Source organism: Pieris brassicae, chromosome 4 (genome assembly GCF_905147105.1).
Source record: "Pieris brassicae chromosome 4, ilPieBrab1.1, whole genome shotgun sequence".
Classification (NCBI taxonomy): Eukaryota; Metazoa; Arthropoda; class Insecta; order Lepidoptera; family Pieridae; genus Pieris; species Pieris brassicae.
The window spans coordinates 8,045,842-8,071,334 of record NC_059668.1 but is presented as its reverse complement, the minus strand read 5'-3'; the positions used below and the strand labels follow the sequence as shown (position 1 = coordinate 8,071,334).

Below are 25,493 nucleotides of genomic sequence, written 5' to 3'. Positions count from 1 at the left end.
TTAGGAAATACATACAAAACCTATATATACAATATTGTTTCAGTCTTATTCCATTGCTTTTGGTTTAACTGAATTATTATTAACTATTTTACATTATTAATTGTAAAATATTTTGCGTATAATGCGCGATACATTGTATTTTATTACTTTAGATGAGTGTAATATCCACAAGAAAATATAGAGTAATGCTATATAACTCTTGTTTTGTGGTAATTGTAGCTTTCCCAAGACTGGCCGTGTTAATTAAGTCTGATTATAATCATCAGGTGCGTAAATTGGACATTGGTTATGTTAGTCGAAAGTGTATCTCATTTATCTTTCATAGTATTACTTCCAAAAGATTTATGTTAAAAGAAAAACTTTTGTGTAATTTTTAGATATCTTTGGCAAAATAAATGTTTACTTGAAACATCTTGGCGTGAGAGCCATAAGGAAACCCCATAAGCCCGGAAAATGTGATAAATCATCAGCCATTGTCCCGCGGGACCAATTTGACATTGATTTTTCTTTCATTCTTAAGTCAGTTTTCGTGAACTATTTTATCTAAGTTACTATTTTAAGTAAGTTTTCGCTTTTTGATATCATAAGAATTAGTTTTTTTAAATTTTAGTAATAATTGAAATCATTTTCCCTACATTTGTTTCTGCTTGCCTAATAAAGGTAACGCTCATATCATTAATAAAAAAAATCTTGTCGATTTCCGACGAAACAGTAGTTGGAAAGGTTAATATTTAAAAAGTATAACTGATGCATTAACGGGAATTCAAACTACTAAAGAATATACTTAAAATAAAACTCAATATTATTGTAAAAAAATGTGATATATTCTTTCCTTAAACTATGAATAACTGTACAAAATACGTGTGATTCTAATTTACATATAGAATATTTATAACAAAATAATAATAAAATATATAAAACATTAATCAATGGCAGGCGACGATCTGTCGTTTGTTAATGTTTTTCTTAGTTTTACTGTTGCAAATTGTTGCGGCCTGTGTAAAAATAAATCAAATTTTATTGATATAATTAAAATTCGGAATGACTATACTCACTGTAACATGTAAAAATATACTATAAATATATCAATTCGTATTCACTAATATCATAATTGTTAATCTTATAAGTATTTGTAAAACTAATTTCAATTAACAATAACAACAAAAATATACAAACTGGTAAGAGAATTACAATGATTAAAAAAAAAGTAGCCAGTGCAAAACTATATGAGTTAACTACTCGTGCAAGGGGAAATGTTTGACAATGGTGAAAGGGTATCCTTAGATTAAATAGGCCTATAATTACTTGTACATGGCAGTTTCCCGACCCCATAAATCGTACCACGGTCCAAAGGTGTGACCTTCTTCAGGTAATTCAGGTCCTTCAGTTGAGCGTTTAAGTAACTTTGTTCTGGGTAATAACTGCGGTCTTTGTTGTTTTAAAGCTTCGTTAAATTTTTGATCATCTGACTCGCTGTATTGACTCTCGTTTCTTTGTTCGACGAATCTTCTGCCCTCCAGTCTCGCTTCCTCTTGGCGTATTTTAGATTTTTCTGCTTTTTTGGAATCCGTCTCGTAATCATATCTCGAACCACGACGTTCTTGATCGCTGAAGTACGATATGTTCGTATCATAATATCGCTCCTCCTTTCTTCCGTTGTATTGCAATGAGCTGTCATCGTAACTTCGGATTATTCTGCTTCGTGATCTAACCTCGCGGTTTTTGTCAGGAATTTCTTTTTTACTTTGACGTCTGTCTAAGGAATAGTCAATTCTTGGCTCTCGGGTTTCAAACTGTTTCGATTCTTTCTTTTGATTTCTTGCTTCTGCTTTCGGATAATCCTTTTTGTTCTTCATGTTATCGAAATTATTTGGTTGACGACTTTTTTCTTCATTTGAATGCTTTTTGTATTTGAGAGTTCCATCATCGTGTCCATTATAAGATTCGTCTTGTCGAATGTCATTGTTATTTCTTTCTATAGGTATACCGTATCGGTCAGCTAGATGGTCATTGTCCTTATACTTTAGCGTTTCAGATGAAGCTGAAAATGTTTTAATTTCTTTTGAATTATCTTTAAAGGTTTTGAATTCCATAGTTTTTGGTGACGATCTGTCATGAGATGGTTTTTTATTTTTCTCTGACGTCAAATTTGCTCTCATGTGGGGTTTTACAGGAGTAATTTCAATTTCATCAAACTCAGACATATACGCGTTCTCTTTATTGGCTTTAATTTCCTTTTCCATAAGTTGAGTTTGTCTGCGGCGATCTAATTCTTGCTGCTTCTTTGATGTCATATGGTCATCTACAATGATGCAATCATATGGATCAGTACTAGAAGCAACAGAATTAACCTCAGAGCTGCTATCATTATCATACTTCTGTAGTATTTCACGTCGCTTAACAGTTTTCATAACGTAACCATCACCGTTTTCATCGTTATAGAAGCTGTTTTCAAAATTTGTTTTTATAGTACTTGTATTAGTGAAATCTGAATGTCTAGATTCATTTCTTTGTAAAAATTCCTCAGGTTTCTCCTCCACAATGGATTTTTCTGACATGCTCTTTTTATTCATTTGAGGTTGTTGATAGTTGTCATTGTTTCGTTTATGTTTTTCAGCTCGTTCTTCTTGTGCTTGGATAGATCCCAAGCTTTTTGCCTGCCTCATACCATTAATTTTTACGTCTTTTCTGTCGATTGTTTCCTGGGATCTTTGTACGTTTTCTGTAGGGACAGGTTTCTCTGGACTTGTTTGTTTTCGTACTTCTGGTATACTTGGAGCTGGCCGAAGTTCTTTCTTCAACTTAACAAACAGCTTCTTTTTGTACTCTGGTACTGTATCAACGATATCTCGATGCTGCCACAACGACATCCCTTCCATTATTTCTTCAGCGGTGGTACGGCCAAACTTCCAAAACGACTTCGTTCTCTTAATTTTCTGAGAATTATTGTCCATGTCTAACATGTTGCGGAGAAGCAGTTGCTGATCATCTGTTAAGTAGCCGTTGTTTGTGTTGTTTAGTTTAGGTCCGCGCTTCAAGCTTTGTGTTTTTAACAAATAGGCTCTATTATCGTTGTTTAGATGAGCAGACTTACTACAAAATAAAAAAAACCAAGGTAAAAAACTAGCAAAAAATAAATAACATCCAAATAGCGAGTGTGTGGGTAAAAGCATCTACTATATTTAAAGGGAAATCATAAATACCTTATTGGAACCCGAAGTCGCTGAGCTTCTTCATCACTGTAGTCGATATCAGGTTGCGGTGGAGGTTCATTTGAGAAACCAGAGTCGTTAGAGCTATGCAACGACACATTACCGACAGCCCCAACTGCTGACACCACAGTTTTTGCCGGTGCCTTATTTTGTGTCATCTAAACATTAAAAAAAATTGAGAAATTTACCAAATTAGCTCTTAAATAGAAAAGTTTACTCACATAATGTTAAATATGTTTCTAAATCATTTCCTTTTATGTTTTTCTTCAAAAATTAAGTTTATTAAGTTTACCTGCGATCGCAATGGTAGAGTCTGTGGTCCAAAACTTCTCGTTTCTATGACAGCATGTGTAGTGAAATTAGCGGCGGATGTGGAATTCTTTATTGCACTGCTAGCTCCAGATGGTGTGGAATGAAAAGTGGCACTAGCAGATGTAGTGAGAGCATTCGGAGACGGTGCGGGCAATGTAGGGGGCAAGCCTGGTGATGTTGGAGCAAGGCGACCCTGGTAAAGGAAAGGGATTTGTTATATTAGAGGAATAATTATGATTTTGAACTGATGATATTGATTCTAATTCTGACTAGGATAAAAGAGTAATATTGGTTCCAGAAAATATTGGTTGTTTTATCTAACAAGATTAGTATATATTTCATGCTCCGGTAACATGGTTGTTTTAGAACAGTGTACAGCTAGATACAATACAAGAAATTTTTTGAAAATAAATACTACAACTGTTCCCACGAGAATGTAAGAGCATGCTCCTATTTCACTATGCTTACTGCTGATAGAGGACAAAGTTATAATATATATAAGTTAACTATATAATTATAGTTTTGTATTATTATAATTAATTATTTAAAGATGTCATGTGGAACATGGTCTAATGGTTCCTTACAAACTTTTTGTAAAACAAAAACTTGGCGATTAAAAAGAGTGGCGAAGAGTTTATTGGCAGTACTTCTTGTCCGTTCTACGCCCTTGAGTAGAACTGGCAGTAAATTTAAAAATTAGAAGCATTTAATATGTATTTCTTTATTGACGTGCATAAGTGTACATTGTGTTACCTAAATGAATAAATAATTTTGAATTGAATCGAATTGAATGGAATATGTAATAAAAACTAATGTTTTATAACAGATAATGATGTTCTGAAATATCTTATTTTGCTTTAGACTAGTTTAAAGAACACGTATTTGAACGAGGGATACCTTAGCGACATGATGCGCAGTGACAGTATCACCAAACATGCGAGTGGGTGGATGCGAATGTCCAGAAGGCGTGGTCATCTGGGTGTGAGTGAGAGGCGCGGGCGGCGGAGTCTCACTCGGCGTCTGCGCACAGCTCCATCGGGCTGGAGAGTTACTGGAATCATTGTGAATATATGAGATTTGATAGCTGGTAAATAATTTAAACATAAAATATGAATTTTGACAAACATGAAGATGAAAAAATATTCCGAATATTTTATCTACTGTGTATAATTATGGTAAATGATTTCTATCAAAGTATGTACAGAGTCCATTTAGTTTTTGCATTGCGTATTTTTATTTATACGAAAGTAGGTGACTAGTCTTCTGTACTTGATATGTACTAGCAGACCTTTTGATACTGATAATATGCTGAATCTTTTTCTTTATCGCAAATTAGTTGAGTTTTTAGAAAGAAAATTCGGCTAGGTTCGAGTACACCATCGAAAAATCGCGAAACATATGTCCACATAAAATAGTTATTGGATGCTTCATCTCCCTTATCTCATACGGTTAAATTTCAATATAAATATTCGATAAATTTTCCGTGATGAAATAGTTTTAATATCCTATACTCACATAATTTCTTCACTTATGATCGGTTCGGTGTAAGCCAGCGGGAACCAGCCGGCGCTGTGTGTTCTCAAATTTTCTCCATACTGCCAGCCCTTAGTGCGATCTCCTAGCAGGGCTAATATGTCTCCCTGCTGGAAACTAAGCTGGTTGTCCCCTGCAGCTGCGTAGGCGTACAAGGCCCTTGCCAGTGGTGGGTCTCGAGATGTGCAAGTCGGTGGAGCGAGTGACGTCGGCCGAGTGCTCGTACGCATATCGGAATCTAAATTATGTATATAAAGTTGTATTGTAAAAATATGAGAACATGAACAATTGGAGGGAATCAAACATATTTACAAGAAAGGTTATTTTTGTTTTAATAACGATGCGTCGTTATGTTTATTATTTTCAATTTGTTAAATGTATTTCTAACAAATTATAAGACCTATAGATAGAGATAAATATAATTAAAATAGCAGGATCTGGGAAATTCGTACTCCTAACTAATTTGAACTAAAACAAAAGAAAATCAATTTACCGTGCTCATGTAAGCTGGCTTGCAAATTTAAATCCGACTTTGCCCTGGAGATGCCCTGACTGGGTGATCCAAGATCGGCGATAGAGCGTACATCGAGACATGAAGCGTCCACAGATCGCGTCTTGCGCAAAGCAGAACCAACTGATACGCGATCGTCATCATCTCCGTTACGAGGACTTGCGTATATGTCTTCGTCAGCCCAGAATGATACTTGCTACAAGGATATTATGTTAATTAGAATATGTTTAAAAACGTCTAGTATTGCATAGATGAGATAGTAATAAGGAAATTACGTAATTCCTTAAATTTCATTATGTTTTATTGGCAATGAAGAGTGAAATAAAAGAAAAATTAGGAGATATTCCAAAATTTTATTTATTCTTATTTCTCAAGTTTTAAGTTATGGATTTTTTTAAAGAAAATAGCTTAAAATCATCATTATATCGTTAAAAAATTACTGCTGCTTGGGACAATACGTAGTAATATTTTGATAGCGGATGTCCTGAGCAATACTATTACAAAAGTATAGTTTTTAGTTTGTCTGAAATGTTTTTTAAGATTTAATAAAAGAAGTGGTGACATTTAAAAAAAATCAATGGCGCTACAACATTTTAAGTCTTGGCCTCAGATTTCTGTATCTGTTTCATGATCATTTTTTAATCGAATAGGCAAGTAGGGGATCAGCCTTTTGTGCCTGACGCACGCCGTCGACTTTTTGGGTCTAAGGCAAGCCGGTTTCCTCACGATGTTTTCCTTCACCGTTCGAGCTAATGTTAAATGCGCACATGGAAAGAAAATCCATTGGTGCAAAGCCGGGGATCGAACCTGTGACCTCAGGGATGAGAGTTGCACGCTGAAGCCACTGGGCCAACACTGCTCTTAGTGGTGACATTTATTGATATTAAAAGTTTATTCTGAAGCCCGCGATCAACTTACTTGTTGCGAAATATAAAGCTCAAACGCCCATACAATAACCAATAAAGTAATTTTATACTCGTATCCGAAAACTTTTACAACGAACACGAAAATATAAGGTCAATATTTTGTAAATATTTCTTCAATAAACTTGATTTATATTCGTATAAGATAGTTCGATGAATCCTATATTTGATAGATAATATTAGTTTATATAACATTTATATAGATATAGACATAACATTTATTACTAAAAAAACACACAAAATAACAATAATCAAAAAATAAATATAAAAAAGAATAATAATATAGAGATAAAAAATTTTTTCAAGAAAAAGGTTTAATTGTGTAATGCGTGTGTGCTGTGGTTGTAATTGGCCCTGGCTCAGCATTATGCTGAGGAGCAGAGTTGTTCCACAGCGCTGGTCATTCTGCCAGAGACTACAGCAGCTAGTAAATATTGTTTCATTGTATTATATATTTAATTTGAGTAATACAATTTTTTTTTTCTTTCGTGAACCGTCATATACACAGGATGGACATATAATTACGAGTTATATCCTTCCAAGGCTTCCGTAAAAAACACCGAAAAAATATTATTTCGTCGGGATTCAAACACTAAGCAGAAGAATTTTGAAAACAAAACATAATTCAAAGTTGAGGTAATTCGTTATAATATTGATGTGACAGTTCATTTTAAATTCGAAGTATACACTACACAACATCATAAATATTACTTTGAATTACATAATTATGTTATAAACGCTGCCGTGCATGTTTCATAATTCATGTTTTTTATGTTACTTACTCGCATTCTGCTGACAAACATGGCTTCAACGTTCGGGGGCAAGTACTCCCTCGTCCTCGACACTTCGAGCCATTCCTCGAGGCCTGTGTTGTACGCATTAGCGCCAGCTGAGTGGTACGCAAGCCAATGCTTCGCTAGCGAACATTGGCGTTCCAGTACGAAACCGTAACGACGTCGCTCTTGAGTCATGGCCTAAAACAAAGCTTATATGGATTACGACAAGACTCTATTAGAGGCCTACATATATAATATATAAATATGTGTAGAGCAAAAAAAGCAAACAAAGTTGCTTGAGATTCAATTGTAAATGAAGATTTTTGAATTTATAATAGATTTTTGCCTTTTCTTGTTTTGTGAAATGAACCGTTCCCGAAAAGGTCAACGATGTTACTATTTTACTATCTAGTAGAAAAAAACATCGTAAGTAACCATAGTATAGTTTAGTGGTCTCCTTTTTAGATTTTATTGGGCTATTCAATGGGCATAAATATCGATTTGACAATTTTATCATTAAGTATCATTATTATGTTCTTATGTATAAAAGGCAAGCTCTACTATACTTTACGTTAAATAGTAAAAATATACTGAGAAGCAGATTTTTCGTTTTTAAAGGTGGAACTTTTTAAATTCGCGTGGGTACTGGGTGAAAAGTACTTACGTTCTTCAAACTTTGTTCACAAAAGGCGTCTAATTTAGTTTTTTCTTCCTCTAGTATTTGCATGCTCTGTAACATAATAAAGAATATTATTATTCGCCCACACATCAAAGAGAGTAAAAAAACAATTATAAACTAAAACAGTCTTACTTAACATTACAATTAAATCAAACAATTATTAAGCGCCAACGCCACGCCACAGATAATGTCATTGTATGGATGTTCACAGATTATAAAAAACATAGAAAATTTGCCGTCTATTTTTTCTCTCAGATTTTTTCGCTTATTATCTATATTTTTACTGTAATATATTACAGGTAATGGGATATTTTATACAGAAAGTTATACCAAGGTACGTTGTAATTAAGTATTGTGCTACGCTATATAAACATACCAAATGTATATAGCATTTTCAAACATCTGGAATTCCGATAACCGAGTCGTGATTTTGCCGCTTTTTAATTGAACCCACCGTAGGAATTTTACAATCTGATATGTAATTTTTAATGCATTTTGGAGTCGATTATATAAAAAATTATATATATTATTGCTAACTTGTAAAAAAATCAAAGTAGTATAAATACTTCTATAAACAGTATTTATTATTTTATGTTTATGGTATAATAACCTATATCATTTACTGAATTATTTCAAAATATGACAACGTAATTTACATGGTCATGATTTCATGTGGATGTGTCCATACTAATAAAAGTTTACGTTAAATATGCAAATTGTCTATGGTGTGACGTCTGCGATAAAAGCCCTTAATTACAATCTTACGCCTTCCTTTAAGGTAAATCGTTTAATAAACTTTCTTTATTAGGTACTATTTAATGTTTAAGAAAGCTTTTTGATTTACCGCTCATTTAAATTTTAATCTATTTCTAAATGAGTAACTTTCTACGCCGGACGCCGTTCAAATAAACTTTAAGATGAGTTTCAGTTACATAAATAATAATTATTAAATTTCAATATTTCCCTTATAAATGTAATTTGTAACAGACATTTTGAATGATAGAATATTGATAGGTATTTCTGTTTCATTAAAATAGTTCTGTTCCAAAATTTTATGACTAAAATAGATCTGACTGTTTTAATATTAAAATGAATCAAGAACTTGCGGATACAGACAAGTAAACTCCTCGAGTATGTGATGCATACAGAGCTTTAAAAATGTCTATCTATATATTTATCTGCAATAAAGATTAATTAAATCTGAAAAACAACTTGTTTAATTTACCTTCATTTCCTTGTCCATAGCGGAGCCAACTTTAGTAGCGTTCGTCTTCTTTTTTCGTTGCTTTTTAATTGTTGCTGCTGCTTTGCTGTAACTCTCGGATCGCAGTTTGTGTTGTTGTAGAAATCTTTTTTGCTCCGACTGTGATAAAAAATGTTAGATAAAATTGATTCATAAGATCAGTCTCAGTCATATGAATTAATCAGTATTATGAATTTTAAAGAAATATTGTATAACGCTTTAGAACCCCGAGAGATTATATTTCTGTGTTATATTATATTTTAGGAGTCAGATTTATTAAAAACATCCAATTATGATTAATTTAGCAGTTTAGGCTTCTTAGTTGAAATTTCTCGTCAAAAAAACTAAAACGTATTAGGAGTATACATTATAATTTTGTTTATAGATTGATCTGATATATTCTAGGCGGAAGATTTTTGTTGCATCAAAAGCACTAAGAACCAAAGGTTGTTAAAAAAACGTTGCGGTATTTAGTTAAAGATATAATATGTTACGTTAACATATGACTGATAAATTTTCACATAATTTTTTTATGCATTCTAAAATACATCTTTTCTATTACCGAGATTTAAGTAATAATGAAACAATATTAGCAAGATTCAAAGGTTTCTGTATATGAAGTTTCTTTAAAAAAACTATTGCATTCAGTTTCTTGTATGTTGACATAAGTATAAAATCTTGTTTATGACATACAAATAACTAATAGACAATTATGACTAAATAAATTCTAAGCTCTCGTTAAACGTAAATTAATCAATAAAGGTTTTTTATAAATTTGACGAATATTTAAATGATCCTAATCCTTGGATTAATTTGCTCCAGTTCAAACAATTTGTATGACTCAAAACTTAGTAATTAAAAAGAGAGGCGGAGAGTTTTTTGCCAGTTCTTCTTGCCCGCTCCTTGAGTTGCGAACTGGCAGTAAATGTAAACTTAGAATTAATTTAACTTCTTTCCTGATAATTGTACTTGTGTACCTATATCAATGCAGTTATTTTGTGTCTGAGTGTTGGTATTGTGGCACGAGCAAGCGCCTCACCAGCATGAGGTCGTCTGTGCACCTATGGACTATTATTTCTACAAGTATGTGCGAATTTAAGGCTGACTCCTGAGGAGTCCATCCAAAGAGTCCACAAGAGGAAACAATTGACTAGCCAAAATCAACGGCGTGTGTTGGGCAATAAGACTCATCCCTTAGTTGCCTATTAAGAATAAAAAATATCACGAAATAGATACAGACATCTGAGGCCATATACCTTAGTAGAGTTTGTAGTGCCACTGTCTTTATAGCCTTTACGATGTTAGCGATACGTATGTAAAGTTAAGTTAATTTCTAATAATATTCTAAACAAAATTGTACCTGCACTACTTTTGTGTCCTTCTCCAAATTAGTTTCTAAGGGCACTAGTAAGTCGACATAGAATGCTTTCAACTGTAACAAACAAATAAATTAAGATTATAGCTTTCGCAGAAATAAAAAATGAGAAAGTTTTTACGACAGATGTTTTACGAGGTATTTGTAAAGAAAAATGTCGATCTTATTTTTCTCCTAAATTTGGTTAATTGGTATGTATTGTAGCTCGTTGGTTTAGAGGTTTAACTATTTATCATGACACGAATTTGAATCTCAAATCGAGCTATAATGATAGAAGCTGTGTTAAAATCATCATGTATCGTATATACAGGGTGGCCAAGAAGTCGTGGATCTAACGCAATCAGGGTTATATAGGATCATCACCTGCAAAAAATTGTTCTACAGGAGTACCTTAACCTCAACCCCTGCAGAGTTATCATTTATTTTGCGTTTTTATAAGAAAATTTTCATTTTTCACTAATTCATGTTAAAATTCGAAAAAGTCTACATTATTTATCTTTTTCATATTATCCACTAGATTGGTACTCATGAGTCCTTGCGTATGACCCTGTATTACATACCCATTTTGGTGCATTTAATAGAGATTCAGAAAAGGTATTACACATGGCCATGAGTGGCACTAATATCTTTCTAGGACGAAAATTCAAAAAACTGAGATACATATATAGTGTTACTAAACATTTAGATCTATTTGATCATCAATGTCACGAGCCTATTATAAATAAATGGAATGGAAAACTTTGTATACTTACAATGTTCATTTGTTGATCTTGTATTTCCCGGTACACTTCAACGACCTTCATTAGAGCGGTTCCTGCAAGTTTTTTTATCGATTATAATATCTTTTATATTCAGTAGGAATGTTTGTGTTTTTACAAGTCCTTAACGAGATAACTAACACTTCAAATACAATATTTTTTTAAAACTTAATTCCATCTGCGTAAAATTCTTTGTATGGAAAAGTAATAAAGTAACATGAATAAACAATAATTCACAGGTTCACATCGATAAATTGTTTTGTTAGATGGGTTTTTTAGAGAAAATCTATAGTATTTTGAATACAGTGACAAGGTTCGGGACAACTTGGTTACGTAAATAGCGAATAGTCGGAGACCAGAAACGATTTCAAACGAAACATTTATTTTTAGGTTTTAAAAAGCTGATTTGTATAGTTTGCTTAAGTATGTCTCACTCACCAATATCGGCACATCCACCCCACGTTCCCTGCTGAGCCTGACGCCCCAACTTGCCGACAGCATCCACATACATACGCGACGCCGCTGCTGCGCCTGTTACATACATTTTCATCATCTTCTGTAAATGCTCTAATAACTCTACAGAGATGTAATACGAGGATACGATGTCATTTGTTTTAATAGCTTGGTAACACCACGCAATGTCATAGACATCTTACACGTTGTAAATTGTCATTGTGTCAAAGTCAATTTATCTGATTAGAAGCACTACTGGGGGCTTAGTCAAGATGCCTTAACTGTTAGTGTATGAAGAAAGTCAAAAACTAAATTTGTATGAAAATGACAGTTCGTGTTGACAAATTTTCATACATTCATGACGAACGTGCATACTAAGTTATTAAAAAATAAAGTCATCGGATGTGATAATATTTCTCTGACTAATATAAATCTCTTTAAGAGTTTTATATTAGTCAGTTATTAGTGAGTTCAGTTATTACTCTCTTTATATATAATTACTTTTTTTCTTAAAGGGTAGGTTTAAACATAAGCCGTTAAAAGGATTAATAGCTCGTTTATCAACTCTTAAACCCTAAGGATTTAATTTTCCTAAAGTTCTCCAATCTTACAAATGCTATAAAACATTTAATATTATACTTTTTACAAGTCTCTAAAATTTAGGCCTTTCAAGCGACTAGGCGTGCAGTAGCAGAATAGTTACGTAATTGTAAACACACTTACAAACACCCGAAACGCCCAGACTGATAATCCTATCATTTTTCACAAGTAGATGATCATAAAACAACCGCTAATTCAACTCCGTGGCTAAAGTAATTTACACAGTTACGACTCAGTATAAATTATGTAAGTGTTTAAAATTGGAACGAAAAAGCTTTGTCTCATAAAAATTCGGCTCGACACAATTAAATGGTAATATATCTCTTAAAAGTGAGTAAACAAGACATTCAGAGTATTACACAATGGGTGACTTTATTGCGCCCGGCATAATACTTCAGATAAGCCATGGAGACAATTTGGCACAACCTATGCTCCAGTTTCACAGCCAAACAAGCACACTACGCTCTGGTTTTGCATGTATATTGGGAATGAACCCATTTGGCTATGTACATTATTTTTGTCGTTGTTACTAAACAATTAAGGTTAACTTGGATTAATAAAGCTTATTATAAAATACTCGTTTGTTTCAGTCCGATACATTCGGCTTAAATAAACACTGGGATTTTCGAATACGTAGCCAGCCATGTATTTGTTTTGTATGGAACATTTTAACGCGTAAAAAGTAGCTATGAAAAACTTATCTATGATAAAAATGTCATCTCAGTTATTAAAAGGTCATAGCCAATCTGGGATATGATTGCTTGTGTTCATAAATTTAAGATAGATGTAAAATGTATAAGGCATATAAATATTTTTAACTCTTTAATTTATAAGGAATTAAAAGAGATGCGTATCGTCGTGTAAACCTTCAGGCACCAAGTTTGTTGTTTTTAGATGTTTTCTGTACTTTATTTTTTTATTGTTACTATTGCCTATTGGCCTAGTGGCTTCAGCGTGCGACTCACGACCCCTGAGGTCGTAGGTTCGAGCCCCGGCTGTGCACCAATGGACTTTCTTTCTCGGCTCTTTCTTTATTGGCTCGAACGGTGAAGGAAGACATCGTGAGGAAACCGGTTTGCCTTAGTCCCAAAAAATCGACGGCGTGTGTCAGGCACAGAAAGCTGACCACCTACATACCTAATAGATTATCAAACGATCATGAAACAGACACAGAAATCTGAGGCCCAGAACTAAAAAGGGTTGTAGCGCCCTTGTTTGTTTATTATTGCCTTTCCTCATTTTATAAATCTGAGGCCCAGAACTAAAAAGGGTTGTAGCGCCCTTGTTTGTTTATTATTGCCTTTCCTCATTTTATAAATAACAATTTTTATCGTTTGACCATTCTGTTAATATTTGCAGAGCTCATCTCAATTAACGAAAATATGTCGGTAGTTCTAGTTTCGTCCTATTAAAACTCTGCAGTATATTTTAATTGAACCATTAATTCAAATTCTATATATGCATTTAACGGTCATTATTTTTTGTGCAATCTTTACATAAAGAGAAAACGTTTTTATTATATATTCCTTGTAGCGACGCCATTAAAGTCACGAGTTAGAATATTTTAAGCTTAAGTACAATATAAAAGACAGCACTTAAAGAGGAAATTTTCATACTACGCAACATTTTAAGAGGATTTTTTCTATGAATGTATAAAATACGATCACTTTGTCAAATCCTTAAAATACTTCCAGACCAATAATCACTTTATTTGGATTTTGATTGGCGTCCGTGGAGGACGGTTCGAATCACATTGAAACAAGCTCGGGTTGGGAATTAAATTAATCCAGCGTTAGGCTAATGAAAGAGCAATGAGGCGCTCCTCTCAACCCTGAGATTGTGCGTTCGAATCATGACCGTGCCAATTGACTTTTAGTTTTAATTTAACACCACTCGTACGATGAAGGTAAACATTGCGAGGAGGCCGACATGCCTTCGACCGCCTAATCAAGATATAACGAAATTTTAGGTCCAGACCTTAAAGGTCAGGTCTTCATAACAATTTTAACACGGTATTTTGTGTAATGTTATATGGATCAAGTTTCATCACTTATACGCCAATATGAACCGTTGTGCGGAAGTTGTGGCCATTTGACTAGATACGAAAGAATCCATGTTTATGTTATACAACGTAAACTTTTCGTATTACAAGCCTTTGACAATCTTGTTCACATTTTCGTTTACAATGTTGACAGTGTGTTACTATGACAATAATTTATTCCTTAATAGACTTGCCCTTCTTTACACTTCTCTGGCAAATATCTCCTAAAATATCTTAATAACAATTAGTATTGGAATTAAATATTTATTATCTTTAATGGAAATAAGTTAGTCGCAAATTATAACAGTCGGGTTCGAAGTGGATTTTCCTTAAATTACTCTGTAATGTCTTAATTATTCTATAATCAAGGTAAGTACTTTATTAATTATTTATATAATCAATAGATACGGTAAAAAGTTTTTTGGTAGCTTTTCCTTATATCTAATATTAAAAAAAATGATTTTTTAAAAATATTTTGTTATCTTAAGAAGATTTATCATTGAGTCAATATACAAATGTGTTCGCCCATAAATGGGGGTTCAAACCCTCAATCTATTATTATTTGTATTAAAGTGCTCTCGACATCAAAACAGAACTTGTTTATTGATAATTTTATGATAAGGTAAATACATATATTTTTGCTTGCGCATTTAACATTCGCTTGAACGGTGAATGAAAACATCGTGAGGGAACCGGCCCAAAATGTCAACGCCGTGTGTCATGCACATGAGGCTGATCACCTACTTGCCTATTAGACAAATGATCATGAAATAGATACAGAAATCTGAGGCCTGTACCTAAATAGTATTTTTTAATAAAATATCTAATACTACATACCATGTAAAGCTTTTAAATACGCCTTTCCAGCTGTTATCATCTGACGAGCACCTGGATTGAATTTGTCCAGGATATTCTGAAACAAAGAAACGCAATTAATATTAATTATCTACTGTCAAAGTCTTTGTAATCTAGTTATACAAAAGGTTTCTTCAAGAAGTGTCACTCAAATATGGGCATTATGAGCGTATACTTAAGATTTAATATCAGGTATCTTTGTACTTTTTCTAATGAAGGAGATTCCGTTACCATTGCGGCATCTATAAATCTCAATAGACCATAGACAAATACATTTCTAAGTCTGTTTTACGCTTTTTACGGTCACCGTTTGTGTCTTCGTAATTAAATATTCATTCCGCGGAGTTTAACTCAGAACCTCCTCCACCATAATTCACCATCTAGATGATGTTTTGATAAGACTAATGTGTTTTTAATTTTAAATGCATTCTAAATTAAATATACATAAAATAAAATTATAAGAATATTTACTTAATTTTTATTTCATTTGTACAAAAAAGCATCTTAAAACATTGCTAAGTAGTGCATCTCACTAAGTGATGATTATTTCTGTTTCCAGTGCCTAGTGTGTTTAATCGGTACTCGGAGGCTCAACCTCTCTAACACAGCATTACCTACTCGTAAGGAAATAGGTATCGAGTAATAGTCAATGACAATGATAATATTAAAATGAAATATCAATATTGTAAGTAATTATTAGGTGGGCTAAAAAGTTTCGCTAACTTAAAAAAGTATTTTTTATAGAATTTGATTATTCAACATAGCCTACGGGGACGATACAATGATTATAGGGGTTATAAAATTTTCGATCCCATTTTAGTACGATTTGTCTTTAGCCTCGAAATATATATCGAATAGCCAGTGCAATATTTTTGTCCAGCGAGCATGCTCTTGAGGTCTGAAATGTTGTTACGTGTATGTTTATATGACTACGTCTCACACATCGACTTAATTAGTAAAAAAGCTAATGACAATTCCATAGAGAAATATACCAATCATAGTTTTACAGTAGTGTGTTATTAGATATAGAATTTCAAAGCAAACAATCCTTGTTTATCATAGAAAAAAATATGTTGTTAGAAAAACCATTGGTAACTTAATGAAATAGAAAATAATATCTCCAATATTTATGCGGCAGTATTTCATAAGATGATGTCTGAACAAAAACAAATAAATTGCGGTCAGTGCGTAAGCGACACGTCATTTTAGATGTAATGTAGATAGTCGGACGTTTAATATGAATCACGATTAGAATCAGCGGGTATGGTATTAAATTTTCTAAAATACAATTCTAGTCCTATAAATGGTTTTGGAGTTTTGAAATGTGATTATTTTACTCTTATATAGCCTTATTAGGAGCATAGGGGTCGAAAGCACATGGACCCAGCAAGTGAAACCTTGGAAAGGGCTGAAGGAGGCCTATGCTATTATGGGCCAATCAAACCAAACCAAACCAACCAACAAATTTAAACCAAACTAAAAAACTAAAGTAAGAATTTGTATTTTATTTATTTAATTGTTATAAGGAATAAAATGTTTTATTATAATTATAAGCCAGAGGAGTACAGGACAAATAGATTACCTTTTGGTTTATTGATTCATAATTACTCATTCTCCATAATATTTGGTCTAAGATTTTAGAGACAAGCGCTAATTCTTCTGAAACTTCTAAAAAAATCTATTTTGTTTAATATACGAGAGTCATAGTCTCTGCTCTGAATCTTATGGTTAAATAAGTATGGAGCCACAGCTGTTAAGTAATAATAATAATGATTAATTGTCAGGTATAGCCCATAATAGCATGAATTATATAGTGGCAACACATAGCACATAAATAAGTTATGTTTTTGTGTTATAAATTTAATAATACCTGTCAAAGTCAAGGTCAAAATTATTTAACTATGATGAGAGAGACTAGGCAAAATATGCATAAACTATTCGACTTATTTAATAGACAAGACATTCTAAGAATCCATTTTGTAGAATGTTGTTTGTCGAAAGTTACGTATTTAACAACATATGTGTTTTGTGAATTCATAGAAAAGTCTGACATAAAAGGATGTAAAAAAAGCGCGTTAAACAAAACTAAATTAATTCCAATGTTTTCATGGTATAATCTAGAAATACATAAAGCCTAGTACGTGGCCAGAGTTGGTAGAGAAAACGAGGGCTTAGACCGTAAATAGACGTCAGTGTTGGAATGTAGCCTTTCAAGGATGCTGCTAACCTCGCCGAGGTGTGGCAAAGTGCCGCGACATTCCGTTGTAAATACTACTTTGAGCTACTTCTTCCAACCTAAATGCGTAATCACCTTACACGTCTTACGCTACATTAACATCTAAATCCTTCTAAATTTAAATCTAGACCTCGATTTACATAACATAAAATTACGTTACCAGTTATTCGACATCAATATTAATGCAAGTGCCAAGGAATAAAACCAGAATCGGGTGTAAGCCGTTAACGTACCGAAAGGCATAAATACGACAGGAACAGGACCGAAAGTGAGATTTCCTCGTCCTAATCCGTAGGTTATTGCCGCATTACAAAAAGCCAATGCATTCTCCCTTTTAACCCAATATCGCTGGCTCGTATCGAGCCGAATACGTGCTAATGTTTTTTACGACCTCGTGATCTTAAAACTGCCTCTGTAGGTGTACGCACGACTTTGCAGGCTTTGTCATATCATGCTTCGTATTCGTTCTTTCGTCATACCATGCTTTTGTTCAGTTCTTTACAAAATCTGGGTCTTTCAAATCGACAACTTTAATGGTACCGATAGCATTTCAGTTGTTCACGTTCAGAAATGTTCGTTGTCATATTTATCTTAAGATTCTGAGTCGAGACTTGGCGTTAAGTCAAAATAGTTTTGTTTAAAATACAATAAAAGATTATAATTTTATGAAGACCAGAAAACTAAGGAATGTAATTCAGACAGTAGGGAAAATAGATGCAATGGAAAGTTAAAAATATACTAATTGCTTTAATATAACCTGTTTATGTATTCACAATACTTGGCTGTTAGTACCAAGCTACTATAATATTGATTGGATGTTAAAATATTTAAGTCTAAGATATTTGGGGATATCTGTCTCAATCTTCACATTTGGCTCGTTCAATTCTAGACGATGACTGAAATATATGGCCGCTCCATCGGGGCGGACAAAAAAGTAATATTTCACAGGAAACAGACCGTATTCTTTAAACCACCGATACCGTCGGTTATGCCACGAAGCATAAGCTTTAGGGAGAATTGCCATTCAACAAGGTTGCACACCTTGTTGAATGATGGAATGATGAGCACTTATAATAATTGGCTGACGTAAAAATCATGCTTTGGAATAGTCTAGAACAAAGTATCTCGATTGTGGTAAAAACCTATTTGGATTTTTACTTGATATAATATTTTAGAATTATAAGAGATGAATGGACCCTGGTAGTGTGGGTGCGGACTTTTTGTTTTCTTACAATAAAATTCACAAAAGAGAGTACGACTTTATATGAATTAGAATCTAGCCTACAAAATAATTATGGCTAATAAGTAATATAATGTTGTCTCAATTTTCTACAATATTAATGAATACCTTAAAGTTTAAACTAAGGTTCATTATCAGTATTTGTGTTCTATGTCTTGCACTTAAATTAACTTCACTAGTTCTAGTAACTCAAAAGGTTTAGTTCTATTTAAGCGTATTATTCCTGTTGTATCAAGAAGTTGCGTCAGCGGCTAATTAGCATAATTTTAACTTTATATAGATACACATAATTGTGAAGTAAAATGTTTGCATAAATTTTTTATTACACTAAATTACAGTACACAGCTTTTAATGTTATATTTAATGGACTATAATTACATCAGACCATAAACGTATAAAATCTAGGCAATGTTGCTCTCGACCCAAAGTGTATCTTCGGTTCGATTCTATGCGAATTAATTTACCTTTACCTTTGAATAATGAGACTCCAAACAAGTTCTTTTATTACTGTACAATTTCGTAAATAAATAAACGAGATTAAATATTTGTCATATTGTAATGGCGTAATATAGTAAGGGACAATTTCGTCCATCCTTACAAAGCTCTTATTGCAAACTAACAGATCCTAAAGTTATCCGGGCAGTTACCATCCTCTTTATTTGTAGGGCACGTAGGGAACGACATTTGGTGCGGAATTGCCTCCGGCAGACTTCGTGACGCTCGCCACCCTTCCCTTGTCTTCCTAATGTCTTACGCACGCGGTCAATATTTTTTGCGACAACAAAGTAAATTATAAAGATTACTCGTTTCGCTTAGTTATCTTTAAATGTAGTAATGTTATAATTTAAAAAAAACGTTTTTAGTTTGAATTAGGCTGAATTATGTCATTATATAATTCCATTTTTATGAGTATGAGTACAATTTTAACTTGTCTTATATTGCGCAACGTTTGTAAGGAGCTGCAAACATTACACCATGTTCCATATGACATCTTAAGTAATTAATTATAATAAAAAAAATTACAAGCAAAGATTTCTCATCTATCAGCAGATCTATCAAGAAATTATTAAAAAAAAAAACAAAAAAATTGTCCTAGTCAGGCGGTAAAATTATTTCCATCAATAACTTAAATTTTCTATAAATAATTCTCATAGGCTGCATAGGACCTAAAAAGAAATATTTTGCCAAACTAAAGCATCTGCTTAAGGCATCTAAGCTATCAAATTTCAGCATAATCTTTGCTTAAGATAAAGTATAAATACATCAACGAAAAGAAGGATTAAGCTAAACAGGCTTATACGACCCACTTTGAATGTTAAATTACTTTCATAAAGGCACACATTTGACCTTGTTTCGCTGAAAGTAACGTATGAAATATAAACACAGTGAGACGGTGCAACCTGCATGATATGTTTGGTGAACACTTGTTGCCACTCGACAATGCTTCGCAACTTTGTTTTCAAAAATTCATAAATAGAATATTATAATTTAATTTACAATTCCACATTAAGTGTTCTTTTTACTCAATTACACAAATTTTAATTGAGTTAAAAATGAAACGTCATATGATTATAAAATACAAGTTGTTTTAATTAAAAGCCCAATTTGAAATTCTATTCTCAAATATATTTAATTAACATAAATGGTTAACATTTCATTTAACTCTTGTTTCGTACGTTTGGCGTACATCTGGTCTGAAAATGAGTACTGTGGTCACTTCCAGGGTTGGTTTTGAGCACATAAAGTAAGGCCTATTTACATGGTGTTCTTCTAATAATTGTGTCTACAAATTTATAAATTTTTCTTTTCCAACAATCACAAGTTTATACTAGTAAAATTAATAAACGATGCAGTAAAATAGTCGTTTATGAAAGAATAGGGAATCTAAGTAAGGCGTGGAAGCAGATTTCAAATACCTCTTCGAGAGAAAATGCCATCTGTTATGCAGCTCCTACAGTCTCGGTAAAATCCCATTTATATTCATTGTTACGCTTTGCTGTACTGTACATTTTATTTGACAAAGATAAACTATCAAATATACAAAGTAAGCGATACTAATAGAAAATATTTAGTTAGCTTCGTGCCATCATTCATGCCAAGTTGAAGCTGTAATTATTTTTTAACAATTTTGAAAAGTTGGAGGTCGCATGTCTCAGGGAAAACCCCCACCGGGAGTCGATTCCACAGTTCACTAGTTCGCAAAAGAAAATACCTTGTGAAACGGACCGTAGAAGACATCCAGCCATGAAGGTTATGTTGATGAACTTTTTAATTCATACGTACGATATTGAAACGAGGCAGGAGGCATCATCCCAAACATTAAACAATTCTGCAAAACACTCACCGTAGTACACTTTATAGAAAACTCAAAGAGACGCACGCAATTCAACACGATTTGAAGTTAAAAAAATGTTCTATAAAGTAAAATTTTTTATTGTTAACCTGTTGCTATTTTTAAAAAAGTTTAAAAGAACTAAAATTTTAAAATAAATTTGAGACAAAATATAGAATCCTCGAACCCGTCGTCTGTCGTTCAAAACTGAGCGTAAAGCACTTTTTGCCGCATCACCCCTATATGGAACCAGCTGCGAAGTGAAGTATTTCCGAACCAATTCGACTCATGGTCCTTTAAGAAAAGATGGTACCAATTTTTAAAAGGCAACCCGCTTTCGACATCCCTTAAAACCAGATGAGCCTCCGGCCCCCTTTTGCTATATAAAAAATATCATATCTCTTTCAGGTTTGTAAAGTAGTAATTCTTTACCTCGAATCAAGTATTAAGTAATTACGACGTGCAATTTGTTACCGATTCAACAATGCATCTTAACTTTGGAGGAAAATAAAAGCGTCCCTCTTAAGTTCGCTAAATGAAGTTGACTACAAAAGGCTGTGCTGGCATAATTCAAATGAACGGAGACCGCCTGCTCGCCGCTTCGATTGCGTACTTTGAAAAGTTTAATTTTTACACAACTTTGAGCAGACTGAAGTAGCCAAGTTTCGATTCTTTAATTATTTAATAATGTCCTTTGGTTTGAGTTTTTAAGCATTAAATGTAGGATTGTATAATTAATACGTATTGCGTTGAGATTATTTCGATTTGACTATTACGTTGGCTGAAAAATAGAGATAACTAAAACAGAAACACTTGAATTCAAAAAAAAAACAGTGGTGCTAAAAAAAATAGTCTCAGATTTTTCATTCATTCTTGATAGGCTAATAGGTGTTCAGTCTTTTGTGTCGGATGACAAGTGCCGTCGATTTTTGGGTCTAAGGCTTTTTCACGATGTTTTTATTTGCCGTACGAGCGTTTAATGCGCATTTAGAAACATCACACAAGTCACAAGACTGACTCGAACGACGAGGTCAGTGTTAAGTATATTACATTATAAAAGATTATATCTGCGGTCGGTACTCAGAGTTGCTCATTAAAAGCTAACAATGACTCAATCAATGGGTGTAATGTTTATCTATATACCATAGATTTAACAGACTAAAGTAAGTGTCTGCGCTTTAATCATTGTATTTCATAGTTCCGTTCTATAAATTTATATTACCCTAGCGTTGGAGTTAGAGTAGTGTTGGCTCAGTGGCTTCAGCGTACGACTCTCATCCCTGAGGTCGTAGGTTCCCCTGGGTGTGCACCAATGGACTTTCTTACTTTGTGCGCATTTAACATTCGCTCGAACGGTGAAGGAAAACATCGTGAGGAAACCGGCTTGCCTTAGACCCAAAAAGACGACGGCGTGCGTCGTACTTGCCTATTGGATTAACAAATAATCATGAAACAGATACAGAAATCTGAGACCCAGTCCTAAATACCGTTGGAGTTAATATTATTAAGAAACATGAATAAGTAGGTACATCAAATAGGAAATCCTTGAAGCCAGACATGCATAAACTTCCATGTATTGTAATAGTACCAAGGTTAACAACTTATTTCACGAGTAAATAAATATAATGTTCGAATAATAATAACACTTCTCTAACAATATGTTTTCGTTGTCTTACAAATTGGACACGAAAATATTGTTTTTGAAATAGATGTATGGTTATTCTTATGGAAAATATGTTTTCTATATTTTAAGCGTTTAGTGGCAAATGAAATAATAACTCATTAGCGCTATAACATACACAAGTACCTTACACGCTAAGCGCGAAGCAAGTATATGAAAAGTCCTGTATTATTATCAAATCTAGTTATTAATATAAGGTTAATCCTAAAAGAAATGTCTCCCACGTAAAGCTTACAATTTTTTACAGCAACTAAATTGTCAAAACAGCAAGCAATCCTTAATAGTATTATTAATAATTAGTTAATAATTTTGTAATATTCTAGCTTCAACCAATTGAGGATCATTACAAAAAAATTATTAAAAACAACTAATGACCGCTGACTCGCGCCACGGACACATTCCGTCAACAAATGAATAACGTCGTTATTTGTGTGCTTTTTATTTAACAGAAATCACAATGTTAATGAACACATAAGAAACCTGACGTATCTGTTAAGAGGTACGTCACAGTATGGTACAAAGTATGAATGTTTAATTTAAATTAAATTTTTAAAGCGTTAACATAATTTCAAAAATTAAAAAATCTAATTTTTCTCTCGTCATAAATAAATAATCTTAATTGGTTTTTAAAGTCTTGTCAAATAGCCTATGACGGCACATGTTCGGACGTTTGTAATATTGAAACTAAATACAACTGCTTCAAACAAAATCACTATCATTCCAGTCCTACAAAATCGCTGATATTATGTTCTTTTTTTTCCACAAAGTAAACACAATTTTCGTAGAAAGAGACTATTTAATACATACATAAGTTACCGTATAATACATTTTAATGAATAAAGTAGTAAGTTGTGAATATTTTGTCCATATCGTGCTCGTGTCACCTAGATGTAACCACATATATTTCATCTGAATAAATAAGTAACCGCCAGATTTTGTTAATTTTCTTTTAAAACAACGACAAGATTTAAGTCTCTGTTGTTACTATACATGTAAACAAAATATTCAAAGTCAAAGTAGTTTTTAAATTGTAATAAAATTTGTTAGTAGTTTAACGTAGTATGAAAAAATGTAGTGGGAATTTCAATTTGTAACGTAGGCTAAATTATCCTGTTTTTATGCAATCTACATATCAGGTTGTACTAGTTTACATATGGCAGGTAATTTTAGAAGTTATTTGGGTTTTCCTAGAAAAGGCAGTTGTTTTCATAAATATAACCTTGCCGTCTAAACAGCTATGTTTTTTTGTAGTCATACATAACAGGAATTGTTATGTTTACAAGTATTAGGGTTATGTACAATACGGTTGTACTATAATATATATGTTTACCACCAGAATAATAATAAAAACGAATAATAATAATAATAACATAAATATCTAAGAAAAACGTAGACGAACACATTTTTTGATATTTATGTTACCGAATTGACAAAGCCAATATGACCAACAAACTATATTTTCATGTTCACTTATAACTCCAATATTATTAATAGGTATTTTAAATAAATCATTGGAGCAACATCCTTTTTAGGTCTTGGTCTCAGATTTCTGTAAGTATCTGCTTCATGATCATTTGTGAATCTAATAGGCAAGTGATCAGCCTATTGTTGCTGACGCACGCACGTGGTCGAACCTACGAACTAGGGATGAGATTCGGACGCTGGAGCCACTAGGTCAATCATATTAGTTTTCTTATCGACTTCAGAAAAATAACAAGATTTCGGAATAAGAAGAACTAGCGCACGACGGTGTTCTGTCTTAACTATGAATATTGATTTTGAATTGGTATAATTAACTCAAAATGCTTTATGATATACAACATTCTTTGTTTGTTTTTCTGGCGTATATAAATGGTTTTGTTGGTATTCCGACATGGGAACAGGCGTCATAAAACGCCGGCAGCCATGTGAACAATATGGATTTTCAAGATTAATGCCACAAACAATTAGCGACTGTAATTATTTTATATGTATTTTATCAATATAATCACTCCAAACAAAACATAATGTGTTAAACAGTATTGATTTTTCTAACATCCTCTTTGACGACATTTTCATTGAGATATCAGAATAAAAATCAGTCGCCGTCAGAGGAACATACACAACAATTCAATAAATATTCATACAGTATATTTTTCATTTTCAGTGAAAAGCCTCTAAGCACAGTTCCGTAACTTGCACTTTTCAACAGAAATGCGTACAAATCTCGTTGAACGACTTTGCAAGTGGGTGCACATATCCACTCCGTCTACCGCTTATTATAACAAAAGTTATAGTTACATATTGTTCATATGATTTTAATAAATATAACTATGTCTATAGAGGATGGCCCAAACCCAAACCGGGCATAGGACAGGATACAGAAACATGTCTCTGAAATATAACTAGTAAATGTTTGTCGTTGTTTCAATGTGCCGTAATTTTCCAACTAGCTTCTTGGTGGTTTTCATTGGTTTTAAGGCAATATGACTTCAATAGTTTCACAACAATAGAACCTTAAAGCTACTCTGTGTTTTTCACTAAGGGAGATAGTATATTGTCTATCGAGATATTTCTTATTTATTTATTCGTTGAAGCACGGCATAGTACATTCAAAAAGTGCGTGCGTACAAAGCACACATGTCAGAAGTGAAACTTCTTTGTAAATCAATTATAACTAAGGTAAAAGCCCCAATAGATGATCATATACCAGTATATGATATACTCCATGTATTTGTGTATGTTATTTCACAC

At 33.0% G+C, this 25,493-nt stretch overlaps 1 protein-coding gene across 4 annotated transcripts in view; it reads right to left on the bottom strand.

The window, feature by feature from the left end:
* Window positions 1–802: 802 nt before the first annotated feature.
* The window catches only part of LOC123708259 (brain-specific angiogenesis inhibitor 1-associated protein 2), a 141,736-nt gene continuing 117,045 nt past the window's right edge, over window positions 803–25,493 (bottom strand). For 2 of the 4 annotated variants that reach the window (XM_045658883.1, XM_045658884.1), the window contains 13 exons: window positions 15,254–15,329; window positions 11,761–11,853; window positions 11,317–11,378; window positions 10,550–10,621; window positions 9,172–9,309; window positions 7,932–7,997; window positions 7,274–7,465; window positions 5,551–5,764; window positions 5,040–5,295; window positions 4,422–4,575; window positions 3,505–3,717; window positions 3,204–3,370; window positions 803–3,093 (listed from right to left, as the gene is read on the bottom strand). In XM_045658883.1, coding sequence (XP_045514839.1) covers window positions 1,302–3,093; window positions 3,204–3,370; window positions 3,505–3,717; window positions 4,422–4,575; window positions 5,040–5,295; window positions 5,551–5,764; window positions 7,274–7,465; window positions 7,932–7,997; window positions 9,172–9,309; window positions 10,550–10,621; window positions 11,317–11,378; window positions 11,761–11,853; window positions 15,254–15,329 — 3,495 coding nt within the window. In that variant the 3' untranslated portion in view covers window positions 803–1,301. The remainder of the gene's footprint in view (window positions 3,094–3,203; window positions 3,371–3,504; window positions 3,718–4,421; window positions 4,576–5,039; window positions 5,296–5,550; window positions 5,765–7,273; window positions 7,466–7,931; window positions 7,998–9,171; window positions 9,310–10,549; window positions 10,622–11,316; window positions 11,379–11,760; window positions 11,854–15,253; window positions 15,330–25,493) is intronic. The other 2 variants (XM_045658886.1, XM_045658885.1) reach the window with 2 other exon arrangements.